Raw genomic sequence first — 16,100 nt, 5'->3', positions numbered from 1 at the left:
TGGTATATTATTTATTTCTTTATGCGGTTATTATAAGTGTTTAATGAAGACTTATATACATGAATCATTGTATTTTATGTATATCTTATATATGAATAGTACATGAACTAGTTATAGACGGATAATAATCAAATTGATAAAAATGGCATTATCTCGAAACGTCATCCTTGTGCATTCGACATTTTTAGGATCAACGATATTATTGGACCAAAAAAAATTTATCTAGTTTACAATCAAACGTAGGACATGATATACTTCACTTTTTATACAATGATCCCAACGTTCGATTAAAAATAATTGTATTAAATATCGGAATTATTAATCATAGTATTACTAATTCCTATATTACAATTACTATATAACTTATTTTAAAACCAAACGCAGGGGCGGCTCAAGGGACAAGCAGCCCAAGCAAGTGCTTGAGGCCCCATTATTATGGGGCCCCATTTTTTTTTAAAACTAGGTACTACTCGTATATATTATTTCAAAAAAAAAAAAAAATTAAAACGTCCAGTTTTAAAATGAAAGAGGGGAATCGTTGATGAATTGAAAAGTCTGATTTTGGATTCTCTCCCAATTATATTATCGGAATTGAAAACCCTCTTTCCCTACACGATCATCATTATTATTATAGGGCCCCACATTATATTTATCCCTTTATTACCTTATCTTCTTACTTGTATACATCACTTTTATTATTGCATTTCAACTTGCACTTTGACGTTTCTCAATTTTCACATTCCAAATCTGATAAATTTTTTATTTTTTTCCTCAAGTTCTAAAGCTGCATCAAAAGTACTCAAACGATGAAAATAACACCCAAGTTTCTCTTTATCAAACTAGATTTGATTGTTTTATATTTTCTTGTTCTGCATTTAAATTTTATTATTTTTTCTTCATAGTACATATTGGCTTTTTAGTTATTTCTTACAATTTAAATATGTCAACTAGAAAGTATGAATTCAAATTTTTAAAATTCAAAAGAGTAAAAAAAATCGAAACTTTAATATACTCTTATAAAGGAGCCCTTGATAAATTTTTAATAAACAATAAATATTAAGAATCATTAAATGTGGAAGAATTAATCGTAGATGAACAAATCACTGATATAATTGAGTTGGACAATAATAAAATCCAAGAAGAAGAAGTAATTTGTGAGAAACCGGACATATATCCTCAAGAGAATTAAGAAAGTCTAAATGAATTGAAATATTGCATTCCTTAAAACATATATTATCAATAGATTAGAAGAAATCAACTATAAAATATTATTAATAATTTTGCATCTCAAAAAGCTAAATTTTGTTTGTCAAATAAAATTAAGTATGGTTTTTTTTAATGAAAATATGATTTTTTTAATGAAAAGCTTAAGGCCACTCTTTGAAGTTTCGCTTTAGGCCACAAATATCATTGAGCTGCCCCTGACCAAACGACCCCTAAGTATCCGTTTTCTCATCAATTAGATATTAGTGAGCTTTTTAAGAAAAAAAAAGATTATTATACACTGTTCCATTTTATGTGACACTCATTCTTTTTTAATTTATCTTGAAAATGATTACACATAGAGGCAAATCCAGGATTTTAAGAGGATGAGACGTCATTGGCTATTGGGCTTTTTGATTTCTTTTGCGCTTGGTTTGCAGCTTAGCGCCTATGGTTTTTTTTTTTTTTTTTTTTTTTTGGCCTTTTGGGACTTGGGTAATTAGAAATAAAGGGAAAAAGAAATCATTAGATGTAATATATAAAAAAAGAAAAAGAAACGCGTTTTTTTATTTTTGGGTAATTAGAATTATAGAAGAAAAAGGATTTATATAAAAAGGAAAGTTAAAAGGCTACTTTAGGAAAAAAAAAAAAAGAAGCATAAAACGTGCAGGAGCTCAGGTTTGATTCCAAGACCCTGAGAAAATAAACGCAGCCCCTAACCAACTTGACTCTACTTGTCCTGATTTGACCATGTATTCCTTTAGTTAATATTAGATATATTTTCAAAATTATACACATAATATATCAAGTTTAGTCGAGTGACCATGTGTTCACGTGACCCAAATTTGATACCTAAATTCACCTTGATTACACACACATGTGTGTGTGTGTACACACACACATATATATGCATACTAGTGTTATTTGGCCTGTGCCGATATTAAAATTCAATTTGTAGATATTTTTTTAAAAAAAATTTAAGCTGTTGGTTCTTTGTTTTGTAATATCAGTTTCACACTTTCAAAAAACTTCTAAGAAAATTACAGAAACGCCTCTGAAAGTTAATTGAAAATATTTTCTTAATTTATGTATTAGTTTTTTAAAAAAAAATTAGAAAATAATTAAAAGCTCTTCTAATTTCTATTTTACTAAAAAAAATTTAAGATTAAAGTATTTTATGATGCAAATCAATCTTTTTATATATTAACTTAATCTCATTTGTTTCTTCGAATTGACCCATATTAGCAAACTTGTCTTATGATGATATCAATATAGTTAACTTATAAATAATTAAAAAGCTTGATACTGCAAGATACTTTTGTAGATGTTCTTTTCAAATTAACCACGCAAAAAATACTGAAAAGCCAATAAAATTAAATTGTTTATATCTTAAGCTTTCTTTTTTACTTTCAAAAGATGCTTGTTAAAAAATAACATTTTTTTTCTCTTTCTTAATTTAATTAACTATTTTTGAAAGAGTCGAACTCAAATATTTTGTCCTATATTATAGTATATAATATTGATTATTAGATATTTTGCAAAATTATTTTATATTTAAAAAAATATACTTTTTGCAATTGTCTAGTGTTATTATTGTTTGGAGATCAAATCGTATTTTGTTTCACTACAGTATTTCTTCAAACTTTTTCATAATATATTAAATTACTTCTTTATAGTTTCTCTTCTAATATAGTAATTTATTAGATAAATTTTATTTTAAAAGTGTGCGCATGTAAACTTTGCCTAATGAACTACCGGATTTCGGAATTCATTTTATCGATTGAGATAGAAGGATTATAATTTGCATATTGATACATTAATAAAGTATTTAACAATGATATAAGTTATTTGTGTTTATTATTTTAATTTAAAACTTAATCCTAGTTTAAGTGAAATCTTTGTTAATTATCTATGTTTGCCAGCACGTACGACACAAAATTACAGGAAATAAAAAAACATACGTTTAATTGGACGAATGGAAATTTAAAATAGAAAATGATAAATGGTAAATGACATAAATAAATAATATATAATATTATAAGAATAATATTTTAATTAAAGAATTAAGCCTATATTAAGATATAATTTGAATGACAGGATAATTATTTACATGCATATAATAAATTTTTATATAAATAACTTTTTTGTAAATAATATTTCCACAAATAAGACTCAAACATGTATGAGTGTCAGGACCACTATAATCTTATCCACGACATCATCGTTTTAGTGGCATGAAAAAGGCCCTTAAAGTTCTTAAAATTTACAAAAATGTGTGAACATTTACAAAGTTATAAAAATTTGAGTTAGGGGTAAAAAGAGACAAAAAAATCATGTGAGGACTACAAAAAATGGGGATTCTCCCTTATATATATACTAGTGCCATTTGGCCCGGGCTCAATGTTAAAATTAAATTAATTTTTTTTATATTTTTCTTGCTCCTACTTTCATTTGTACATCAATTGTACCCTTTCTAAAGACTTCTAAAATCTTAAGCTACAAAAAGGTATCTAAAAGTTAAAGAGAATATTTTTCTTAATTTATAATATATTAGACTTTTTAAAAACAAAAATTACATAAATGCATGCATGAAAGCTTTTATAATTTTTTTTTTTACTAATTTTTTTGAAATTACATAAATGCATGCCTGAAAGGTATCTCTGATGATCCAGATTGAGCTTTATCATATGTAAAATTAATTTCATTTGTTTTTTTAAATTGTACTCATATTGGCTAACTTATTTTTTTGCAAAAGACAGTATTCAACTAATGTCAAAAATATTTAATGCGACATTATTGTTGTATATGAAATCAATAAAGTTAATTTATAAACAAATATAAATAGTTAAAATCTTTGGTATTGCAAGATACTTTTGTATATTTTCTTTCAAATTAAACCTCACAAAAAAAAAATATTGAAAAGTCAATAAAACTAAATTGTTCTTATGTTAATATGCTATCCTTTTTCTTCCAAAAGATGCATGTTAAGAAAGAACATTTATTCCGCTTAATTTAATGAACTTTTTTAATGAAATCGATATTGTAATAACCTTTTCATGTTAAACTTAACTATTCTGTCCTAAATTATGTAAAATATTGATTATCCCGTATTTTGCAAAATATTTTAATAATAAAAAAAAGTGAGAAATATACTTTTGCAATTGTTTACTATTATTATTGTTTGGAGATCAAATTGTATTTTCATTAATCAAATTGTATTTTCATTAACAATAGTTTATTTCAAACATTTTCAGAATATATATGAAAATAATCTTCTATAGTTCCTTTTTAAATATAATTTGAAATAAGTTTAATAACATTTCACATAAAAGAAAGACTAATATGTATGATTAGTGTGCTTTGTGGGCCCCCCTATCACCTTTTGCTATGGAAAAAGTTTTTAAAGTTCTTAACATTTACCAAAATGTATAATAACTTTGTAAGTCATTATAACTTTAATTAGGGGCAAAAATAAACAAAAACAACTTATGTGAGGACTACAAAAAATGGGTATTCTCCCTTATATATAGTAGTAATATATAATTTTTTTAAAATTTTACCTTAATGAGATGATTTATTTCGAAATCAAATGTCATCTATAAATTATCTTAGACCATATTATTTTAGAAATCTTTCTTTCTTTCTTTCTTAAATTTCATGTCTAGTCGAACAACATTATATACATTCGAACGGAGGAAGTATTTGTTTTACTCTTCGAGTATTCCACATTGTTTCTTATATATATATACCAACCTAAACACGTTGCATGTATCCATAAGAGATAAGTGCATGTTTTCTTTTCTTTCTAAAATGGAGATTCAACACTTACCCTTCATCATCTTCATCTCACTTGTGCTTCTCCTCTCCCCTTTCTTCCTTCTTTTTCAAAAATGGAAAACATCAAAATCCCCAAACAAAAAATTGCCTCCTGGACCATGGAGGCTACCTCTTATAGGAAACATGCACCAATTAATGAGTGACCTACCACATCGTTCTCTTAGAAATCTATCGAGAAAATACGGCCCGATTATGCACTTATGCCTTGGCGAAATCTCAGTAATTGTTGTATCTTCACCAGAAATGGCAAAAGAAATCATGAAAACACAAGACCTGATTTTTGCAACTCGACCAAAAATTATGTCAGGAGATATCATATTTTACAATGCCACGGACGTAGGATTTTGTCCATATGGTGATTACTGGAGAAATATGCGCAAAGTTTGCATCCTGGAACTTCTTAGTGCAAAGATGGTCAAATCATTTGATTCCATTCGACAAGAAGAGATGTCAAGTCTCATTTCATCTATCCGTTCGACGCCAGCCGACTCATTGATCAACTTATCCAATAGAATATTTTGGTTTACAAATTCGGTAACGTGTAGGTCAACATCTGGAAGAGTCATACATGATCGAAATAAGTTAATAATGTTGGTAAAAAATATATATTCCTTATGTGGAGGATTTGACTTAACTGATTTGTTCCCTTCACAAAAGTGGCTTCACAATATCAGTGGAATGAAGTCCAAATTGTCGAAGGCACACTCAAAGGTTGATGAAATTTTGGAGAAAATTATTAATGATCATCGAGATAACCGAGCAAAAGGTAAGAAATGTAATGGTGAGTCTGGAAATGAAGATTTGGTAGATGCTTTACTTAGAGTAATGGAGAGTGGAGAATTTGGATTAACTATCACAAACCAGAACATTAAAGCAGTCATTCTTGTAAGTTTAACGCATCTTAAAAGTCATTTACTTTATCTTTTCATGTTATGAATCTTGACTTTTGCATATCTTTAATTTATATATATGTAGGACATGTTTGCTGCTGGAACTGAAACAGCTTCTGCAACAATTATCTGGGCATTTTTAGAAATGATTAAAAATCCAAGTGTCATGGCGAAAGCACAACTTGAGGTGAGAGAACGATTAAATGGAAAAAAAGCATTTGATGTTAATGATTTAGAAGAGTTTAACTATTTGAAATTAGTGATCAAAGAAACATTAAGGTTACATCCTCCAGCTCCTTTATTACTCCCAAGGGAATCCAGAGAAGAATCAAAGATCGATGGGTACACTATACCTATCAAAACAACAGTCTTGGTGAATGCGTGGGCGATTGGGAGAGATCCCAAATATTGGCATAACTCAGAAAGCTTTATACCTGAGAGATTTGAGAATAGTACTATTGATTTCAGAGGAAATCATTTTGAATTTATTCCGTTCGGTGCAGGGAGGAGAATATGTCCGGGAATATTATTTGGTCTAGTTAATACTGCACATCCTTTATCTCAGTTACTTTATCACTTTGATTGGAAGGTTCCTGATGGGGTTAATCCAAATGACTTGGACACGATCGAAACAGAAGGATTAACGGCAAGAAGAAAGAATGATCTTTGTTTGATTGCTACTCCTTTTGGCATCTCTTAATAAAAATAGAGACATTAGAACTTTGATGCTTATTTAAAGTAGTTGCATATTTCACTGGTTACTACATGTTTATAATCCAGTGATCAATAAGTTGATAATAGTGTATTGTATAATAAAGTAATTTGCTTCTTGTATACATGATATATATGCATTTTTCTTACTTATGAAGGGTAAATATCCATATATACGTGAAATAAATAAAGTAATTAGCAATATCCTTTTTTTTTTTTTTTTTTGGTTAGAAAGAAAAAAACATGAAGGTATACCTTTTCTATGTTACTGTATTTTTTTCTTCATTATGTCAGCTAGGTTATCACTCATCTTTTATTTCCTATCCCATAATTTAGGACTGTGCATATTAACGGTTAAATCAAACTCGAATCAATTATTGGGTTATTGGGTTAATGGTTCGGGTATTGGGTGGTGCCTTGTGGTTATTGGCTTATTGGGTCGGGTCACGGTTTGGCCATTTTTGTTAACGGGTGAACCGATAACTTGATAACCATTTATTTAATTACAATTCTACCTTCCATATATAAAGTCACTTGACTTGATTTAGGGTTCACTTGATTTCCACAATTCCACTACATAAAATTAGTCTCTCAAGCGGCGTATCACTACAAAAACTCTTTTCCTCCAACTCGCAAGACGCTAGCCCAACTTGGAAACGTAAACTTACTAAACTATCTTTTACTTCTTCTACATTGCTTTCAATTCTCACTCTTGTTTTTGTGTTTTTGTATTTCTCTATTTTGGGGTTTTTGTTGGGGTTGGGAAATTAGGGAAATCACTTCCTTGCAGAAAAGTTCTTCGTACTTGAAAAATTTTTGTTCGGCATAGTCTTAGGAGCTGAAGCTACTTTCAGTTTTGAAGATGGGTTCTTTTTTCTTGAGATTTTTTTGTGTGAAATCTTAACGGTTAAATCGATAACCGAACCGATAACAAACAACAATCGATTAACCTATAACCTAATAACCGATATCTTAATAGTTCTTTGATGGTTTAACATGTCTACAAACGGATAACCGACAAGTTGAATCAATAACTTTGAAACCCAAATCGACCAAAAGATGTAGCCCTACCTCATATGGTCATCAATTTCGTCCTCTTTCACCTTTTCTGGGTAGGTAAAATTTCACAATCAACTTCAACTTCAATAATTGCAACTTCAATAATTGCAAGGACGGAATTTACTTAAAATTTCAAAACTAATTTTGTCGCATCTCAGTGAATTATTTAAACGGAAAAGGGCCAAAAATACCCTCGAACTATTGAAAATGGTGCAAAAATACCCTCCATCCACCTTTCAGCCCCCAAATACCCTTACCATCCACCTATTGGGTCTAAAATACCCTTATTCCTAACGTAATATTCTCATTAGACACGTGGCATTTTTCTATTGGTTGGCTTATAAAATTAATTAAACTAATTGACCGGTAACCAAGTGCCCCCACCCCCCGACCCCCCTCCCCCCACCCCCCTCCCACCCCGTGAATTTTTTTTTTTTTTTTTTGAAAAAAAAAGTTGACTTGTTTTTGCACCCCACCCCGCGCACCTCCCCTCCCCCGCACCCCCCCCCCCCCCCCCCCGACGCAAAAAAATTAATATTTTTGAAAAAAAAAAGTTTTGACGTTTTTTTTGGGTTTTTTTAGCTGGGAGGGGAGGGGAGGCGTAGGGTGCGGGGTTTGGGGGTTGGGGGGAGGGGGAGGGTGCGGGGTGAAAAAAAAAGTCAACTTTTTTTTTTCGGGAGGGGGGGGGGCGTAGGGTGCGGGGTTTGAGGGGGGGGTGCAAAAAACCCCAAAAAAACGTCAAAACTTTTTTTTTCAAAAATATTAATTTTTTTACGTCGGGGGGGAGGGGGGTAGGGGTGCGGGAGGTGTGTAGGGTGCGGGGGGGGGTGCGAAAAAAAAAATTGTAGTCTACACTTGTGCCTTTTAGATTTTTGGTTGAAAATATACCATGTTTTTAGGGTGAGATATATTTTTTTTTTTTGGTAACTCAATTACATTATACATTTTAATTTATCAAGACATTTTACAAGTACTTGTCCTTTTTACTAGGAAGTTGAGAAGCGTAACAATATTTTTTTGCACCCCACCCCGCACCCTACACCTCCCCCCCCACCCCCCCCCCAAAAAAAAATTAATATTTTTGAAAAACAAAGTTTTGACGTTTTTTTGGGTTTTTTGCACCCCCCCGGTCAAACCCCACACCCTACGCCCCCCCCCTTCCAACGAAAAAAAAAAAGTTGACTTTTTTTTCCACCCCGCACCCTACGCCTCTCTCCGTCCCCCTCCCCGAAAAAAAACCCAAAAAAAAAACGTCAAAACTTTTTTTTTTTTCAAAAATATTTTTTTTTGCATTGGGGGGGGGGGGGGTAGGGGGGGGGATGGGTAGGGTGCGGGGTGGGGTGCAAAAAAAAAAAAAAGTCAACTTTTTTTTCAAAAAAAATTTTTTTCACGGGGGGGGGGGGGGGTCGGGTGGGGGTGGGGGGCACTATCTGGTCAATATTGCAAAAATTAATTAGTTTAATTAATTTTATAAGCCAACCAATAGAAAAATACGACACGTGTTTAATGAAAAGATTCGTTAGTGATAAGGGTATTTTAGACCCAATAGGTGGTGATAAGGGTATTTTAGGCACGAATAGGTGGATGATAAGGGTATTTGGGGGCTGAAAGGTGGATGGAGGGTATTTTTGCACCATTTTCAATAGTTTGAGGGTATTTTTGGCCCTTTTCCGTTATTTAAACTATCGTTGATTGTTGTTTATCTTATTTCTATTGTGGCCCCATATATGGGACACTCCTTTTGGAGAGGCCACACTACAACACCAAAAATGGAAAATCTTTTCGAAGGAGGTGCTGGTAATCAAAATCTTAAGGTAGTGCAGATTTTTCAATAAAATAAACCTTGAATAACAATTAGTACTTGATAAATCGTATGAAGAATATATTGAAAAGAGATAAAAATTAAAGAAGAATTTTATTGACTCAACTTATTTAAGACTTTTATTGACTCAACTTATATTTTAACTAATCCGTATAAATCTAATTCAACTCACCTAATTGTGGTAAAAAATTGAATTAAACAAGATTTCCAACAACTGCCAACACTTTGATTTAATATAAACGGGTAGCAAACATACAAGGAACGCTGAATTGAAAGGATAAACACTGAAATAAAACAAAAACTTAGAAAGGAGAAAGGTTATGTAACTTCTCTCACCTAAAATCAAAAGACTTGGAATACTTCTTCATTCTGGCTCCGCCACTAAACCTGCCAGTTCTGTTATGTAGGAGATTCAACATCTATATACGTACATAAAAAAAATAATTTTAACCTTGTACATATAGTGTAATTTTTCGTCGAAGGGGTTTCGGATAAACCCCCTTGCCCCGACATACCTGGCTCCATCCTAGCAGGTTCTAGCCTTTATAATTTTCCTTTTGGGACCACAAAGTCCTTCAAATGATTTGGACGGTGAATGGGCCTTGAACTGCGTTTGGGCATATCGAGCCCATGGGTAACGTTCACATCATTGTCGTCTCCTTGAAGTCGAACCTTCTCCGCAAGATTCAAGTAATCAAGTTGGGAAATTGGCGCCGAATCAGCGAAATATCCTCGCATGTTGCATCAGAGACGAGCAAGCCCAGCCATCTGGAAAGACATTGAGAAAGGAGTGTTGACCCTTGGAAATATTGCAATGTTGCAGGACCATTTCAGGAACAAGATCGATAGAAGAAGATGGACTAATAAAATCAATGGGGTTAACCTGCTAGGGGCAGATAGCTTCTGTACTTTCAACGCGAAGCATATATTTGTTTTATTTTCCGTTTTAGTCCGTTTAAAAAAAATAACTCTTTCCTTTTTGGGCAACTCTTTAAGTTCAACTTTCCACATGACATGTTTAATATTACAAGATTAAAGTACATTTTGATACATCCTATCTATCTTTATTTTAAGACCACAAGATTCAAAAGTTTTTGTCATTTTCTTAAATTTCGTATCAAGTCAAAATCATACAAACAAATTGAAAAGGAAGTAGATATGAACCCATTGTTGGGATCGAAATAACAGGGCGTCATGCGAAAGCTAATAATTGCAAACTTTAAATAACGATAAGTTAGAAGACAATGAAAATATACTAAAAAGGCATAATATTTTAATAGGGTTTGGTCAATTGACCTACATATCGAAAACTAATATAAAAAAAAAAAAAAGACATAAAATAGTGGAGAGAATAATCTCCCCATAAACAAGACTCTCTAAACGACTATATTGTGGATGCTATTGTGTTCTGTTGTATGAGAGGGATTCTTCAATTTATAGAGGTGCAAACCTTTTCCTCCAAGAAAAGAACTAGCCAAATATGGAAGAGAATTATATTTCCCTATATATAAAAGTAAATATATATATATATATATATATATACTTTATATATATATAAGTAAAACTCAAATATGGTAAGAAAATCAGGGCAAAACCCTAACAAATGTCCCTTTTGGCTTGGATTTTCTTGACAAAACTTGATCCATCTTCTTTACATAATCTTCGTCAGTACTGCATGTCATGGTTAAAAATAAGGTTAAAAATTGGTTTAAAAATGTTTTGCTTTATTTAAAAATGCAGCAGCAGGGATGTTGAAATTATGGTTGAAATTCATCTCCACATGTAGTACTCCTGGATAAAATCTTCATTATCGTGAAATTGGTTGCTCTTGATTTGAAACCGCCTTGAACATGTCCTGAACATCACCGAATCATTGGCTGAACCATTGGCTCTGATACCACTGTTATGGAATGGAAAAAACTAGAGAGAGAATCGAAGAGAGAACAAATGAAAACTCATTGCATTAATTCATCACATTATTTCTTGCATTGAAAATAAAAGACTACATCTCTATTTATAGAAAAATAAAGAGAATAAAATAAAAAGAAAATATTTTATTTTAACATAATACTTTAAAAACTAAATATTCTATAATTAACGTAGTGACTAGACTTAGAAGGAAACTAAATGTTCTAGAATATATACTAGCAAAAAAGGAAGTAAATATTTCTACCACTAATGAAATCATAAAGCGGAAGGAAGCTGAATTTTAACATTCCCTCTCAAACTTAAGTTGGTATGTCCAATTTGAGTTTGAAGACCTGATTCTTCTCCTTCTTCTTGAAAGCCATGTAAAATTATCTTTTAACTTCATCTTCACTGGACAATTGTGATGGTTTTCACTTTTCATCAATGAAGATTTGTGGAGCACATTCAAAGATATATTGATGCTTGACATGGTTCAAAATAGGTATGGATAAATTTTGTATGGATTAAAACAATTGTCATTGATTAAAAATTGTAGCCCAGTGCGTTGAGAGTGAGCACGGGTTAAAATTATTGGAGCTCTAAGACGTTGAATGTGAGCACGAGTTCAAATTATTGGAGCCTGGTGCGTTGAAAGTGAGCGCGGGTTAAAAATGAGCCCTGCGTTAAAAATAAAAGCAAAAGTTAAAATTGGGTTGAAAATAGGTATGGGTTAAAAGTGGTTGAGAGTAGTTCTTCTTCTTCAATGAAATCGCAGATCCATTGAGATCAATGAACCTAGCTCTGATACCACTTGTTGGTATCGAAATAACAGGACGTCATGCGGAAGCTAATAATTGCAAACTTTAAACGACGATAAATCAGAAGACAATGAAAATATACTAAAAAGGCATAATATTTTAATAGGGTTTGGTCAATTGACCTACATACCGAAAACTAATATGAAGAAAGACATAAAACTGTGGAGAGAATAATCTCTCCATAAACAAGACTCTCTAAACAACTACGTACGTTGTGGATGCTATTGTGTTCTGATGAGAGGGATTCTTCAATTTTTAATGGGTTTAATACTAAAAACTTTAAAAATTGAACCCATAAAATTTAAATCATGTATCCTCCTCTGCGTGCTACTTAGGCTTGCTAATGCACTAGCAAAGTACAGAGACGTGAAAGAAGGTGTATCCTTGAAGAAAATGGAAGATATGAGTTCGTAAGCAACCTGACAATCTTTCTGAACAATTTGACAGCGTCCAAAGAGGAACTGTCTACTAAGTTTGTTGTATTGCTTCAAACAGAGCGAAAGTTGGCGATATGGAAATAACCGAACATAGAACCACTCACCTACTTCAAATGAAACTTCCCTTCGTCCTTGTCAGCTAATGTTTCATATGAATATGAGCCTGGTGGAGATTGGCCTTAAGAATACCAAACTTTCATCCCTTTGACACAAAACGACTCAACAAAAGCTTGATTAGATGTACCATCCGTCGCAATGCGAAAGATGGTTGGAGGTGGTCTTCCATATAGAACTTCAAATGGATTCATTTTAGCACTGGTTTGGAACGAATTATTATACCAAAACTCTACCCAAGGTAGTAGTTTTAATCACATATTGGACATATTAATGGTAAAGCAGCGCAAGTATTGTTCCAAGCATATATTAAGTGTCTTTGTTTGCTCATCACATTGTGGATGGTATGCCGAGTACCCTGCAATTTGTTCACTTGTTCCCAAAATTCAGATAAGAACAATGTATCGCGGTCAAAATATATTTTTTGTTGTGAAGCCATCAAATCGAATAAATTCCTGAACAAAGACTTCAGCTATTATCTTAAACGAGTAATGAGGAAGAGCACCAGGTTCTGCACACCATTGTTGTTGAAGAGCAAACAATTCGGGATCATGTTGGTTCAACTGTTTAAGCTTATCAACTTAAACTCAGTTATTGCGCGTGAGAAACCGAAGGGTAGGGACACGTGAGAGGGTGCATCATCAACAAAATTAAATTTTCCTGGTCATATATATTATGTCAAAGTCATATCAAATCAGCTTGGATAACAACGTTGTTGCTTAGGAGTTTGAATGACCTGGTCCGACAGGACTTTGAAAGATTATTGATCAGAAAAAATCAAGAATTTACGTCCCAATAAATATTGGCGCCATTTCTGCACAGCCTGGGTGATGTAACATCCCACGATGTCATCGAAGAATGTGGATACACCTTCCCACGGCCAATCTTGAAAATATCCGTCCCTCATCTAGCTACAAGCCCTCTTTCAAAAAACCAAAAAAAAAAAAAAAAAAAAAAAGATTAAAAATTCTACAGGCGTTCCCACATGCTAAAAGTAGAATCCACTAAATGCACCCTCCATTCAATTTGTTTGATATAAGTTGATTCGATCCCAAAATTTAAGAAAATGAAGATTTTTAAAATCTATGATTTTAAACATATTTAATATATTAAGAGGAAACTACCCAGTTTACCCTTTCAGAGCAAATGCTACCAATATTAGCCAATTCATAAAAAATTATCAATATTAGCCAATTACTCATAAAATGCTACCAATAAAAATCCAATTGGCTATATTTGTATGCTTCTCCCTCTCTTAGTCTATATTATTGCTGACTGTGAATATTTGAACACCCACAACGTCCTCAATCATGAAATTGAATTAATGCCTAAGTAGGATTAATTGTAATTTTGAACAGAAACACCCCATGGTGTCCTTAATCCTGAATTGCAATGACAAATTCCAGTAGAATTACTTACTCTTTTCTGAAAATTGCATTTCCTCCGGTATTTATTACATGTAGTTGTGAAATAGACAAGATTACATCAAGCAGTAGATTAGTAAATTATTAAACCTTAAAACTATATGCAAACGTTATAAACATAGGATAGATTAAAGAAACCATTAAAGCTGGCTTAAGCTTGTATTAAAAATTTTGGATTTCTGAAATTGGAATTTATTTCAGGTAGCGTTTTTGGAATAGATTCGATACATCTTAAGCAGTTTGAATCTCAATTTTAGAATGATTCGATGGAGATTTGAGGTGGTTTGAATTGAAATTGGAGTCAACTCGAAGTAGAGGACGAACATGGAAGAAGATGACATGTATATCCCATGTGTGTCAAATGTGTATCCCCCCTGTGTACCACATTTACCCATTTACAGAAGTTACCCCTTAAAAGTTGTTCTATCGCATCTAAATACATTGTATATGTCTGGAGTATACAATTCACATTATGTATATCTTTATGATATACAATTCTAGCACGTACCAAATTAAATACATGTACCTTAATTTAATTTTGAACTTTATTTTAGTTAATTTGTGAACAAAATAATGTATATAATTTTACATTAATTTCTTAAATACATGAATTAAGTGAAAATCCATATACTGTTCTCTAAATGAATCTAGTTTATTTTTTCAACAAAACCGAAATTGGGTCCACTAAAAAACAAAAGACACAAAATAAAAATCAAAATGTTGGCAGAAAATTCATGGCACGCCAATTTTGAGAATATCAATCAATCTAACAGTCTACATCAAAAATTGCCATTAATCAATAGAACCCTTGGACTGAGTCAGCCTACTACTTTATATGGAAAAGTAAATAGTGTATGTTTTCTTATGAAAAATTTACAGCCCATAACTACCTCTAAGACTTATTTATTAGTAATAGCTATCTTTTTTAAAAAAAATATATTTTTGGTCACTTAATTATTTATCAAATTACCATCTATAACTTGTTTTTGTAACTGCAGTGTATTTCCCTAAAAATAAACTACCTCTCTCCCACTTACCCACAATCTTTTTTTTTTTTTCCAAATATTTTTCTCTCACCTATCAAATCTATTTATACTTCACCCCTCTTTCTCTCTCCATCCATCTCCTAGTCTTTTAAATTGATTTTCTCTCACTTACCAAATTTATTTTCTCCCTCACCCCTCTTTCTTTCTTTGTTCCATCACCTACCCTAGATCTCATTTTCTCTTAAAAACCAAAGAAAATCCTACATGTAATTTAACCAAAAAGGTCGAAAATCTCATTTTCTTTTTTTAAAAAAAGAATCCTAATTGAAAGTCTTTGTTCATTATCTCCGAAAATCAACAAGTTTCTTACTTGATTGTTCATGCGCAACGCTCTTTGGCATCTCGTTCTTTGTAGCCCATACCCAAAAGTAAGGACAAAGCTTCATCCGGAATTTGAAGCCGCAAAAACTTGGCTTCTGCAATGATGTCAAGGACTTTCTAGATTTTTCAATCGCGGCTATGTTATGCCACCACTCCTTCTAGTAGCTCCGGTACCTCAAATGTAAGATAATCTCCGGATAACGTCCTTTTTGTAGCAATCTGAGACGACTCGCTTTTTCCCATGAGAACACCATTGATGAGATCGAGTTGTGGAGCTTCATGCCCACCAAGTGTTTGATAAAGTGTTTCAGTATATTTCAGTGTATTAACAAATAGTATAATTAAAGTATTTCGGATATTATTTAAATTGCATTTCAATGTATTTATCTTTTTTTTTGGTGTAAATATAGTGAATGTTCCAATATAGAGCCTATTTTTACTACACTTTATTTTCACGACTTTTGTATTGCATATATATTTCAATGTATTTCAACCAAAATTGTATTTCTA

General features: G+C 32.0%; 1 protein-coding gene across 1 annotated transcript; it reads left to right on the top strand.

Annotated features, from left to right (window-relative positions):
- The first annotated feature begins 4,936 nt into the window (after positions 1–4,936).
- On the top strand, positions 4,937–6,792 carry LOC132034021 (premnaspirodiene oxygenase-like). Its single transcript, XM_059424232.1, has 2 exons — positions 4,937–5,925; positions 6,016–6,792. Exons 1-2 carry the CDS (start codon positions 4,993–4,995, stop codon positions 6,628–6,630), a joined length of 1,548 nt encoding a protein of 515 aa, XP_059280215.1. The 5' UTR covers positions 4,937–4,992; the 3' UTR covers positions 6,631–6,792.
- The last annotated feature ends 9,308 nt before the right edge of the window (positions 6,793–16,100 follow it).

Source organism: Lycium ferocissimum, chromosome 10, assembly GCF_029784015.1.
Source record: "Lycium ferocissimum isolate CSIRO_LF1 chromosome 10, AGI_CSIRO_Lferr_CH_V1, whole genome shotgun sequence".
Classification (NCBI taxonomy): Eukaryota; Viridiplantae; Streptophyta; class Magnoliopsida; order Solanales; family Solanaceae; genus Lycium; species Lycium ferocissimum.
The sequence above is the reverse complement of the archived record's forward strand: the minus strand, read 5'-3'. Positions and strand labels throughout refer to the sequence as shown.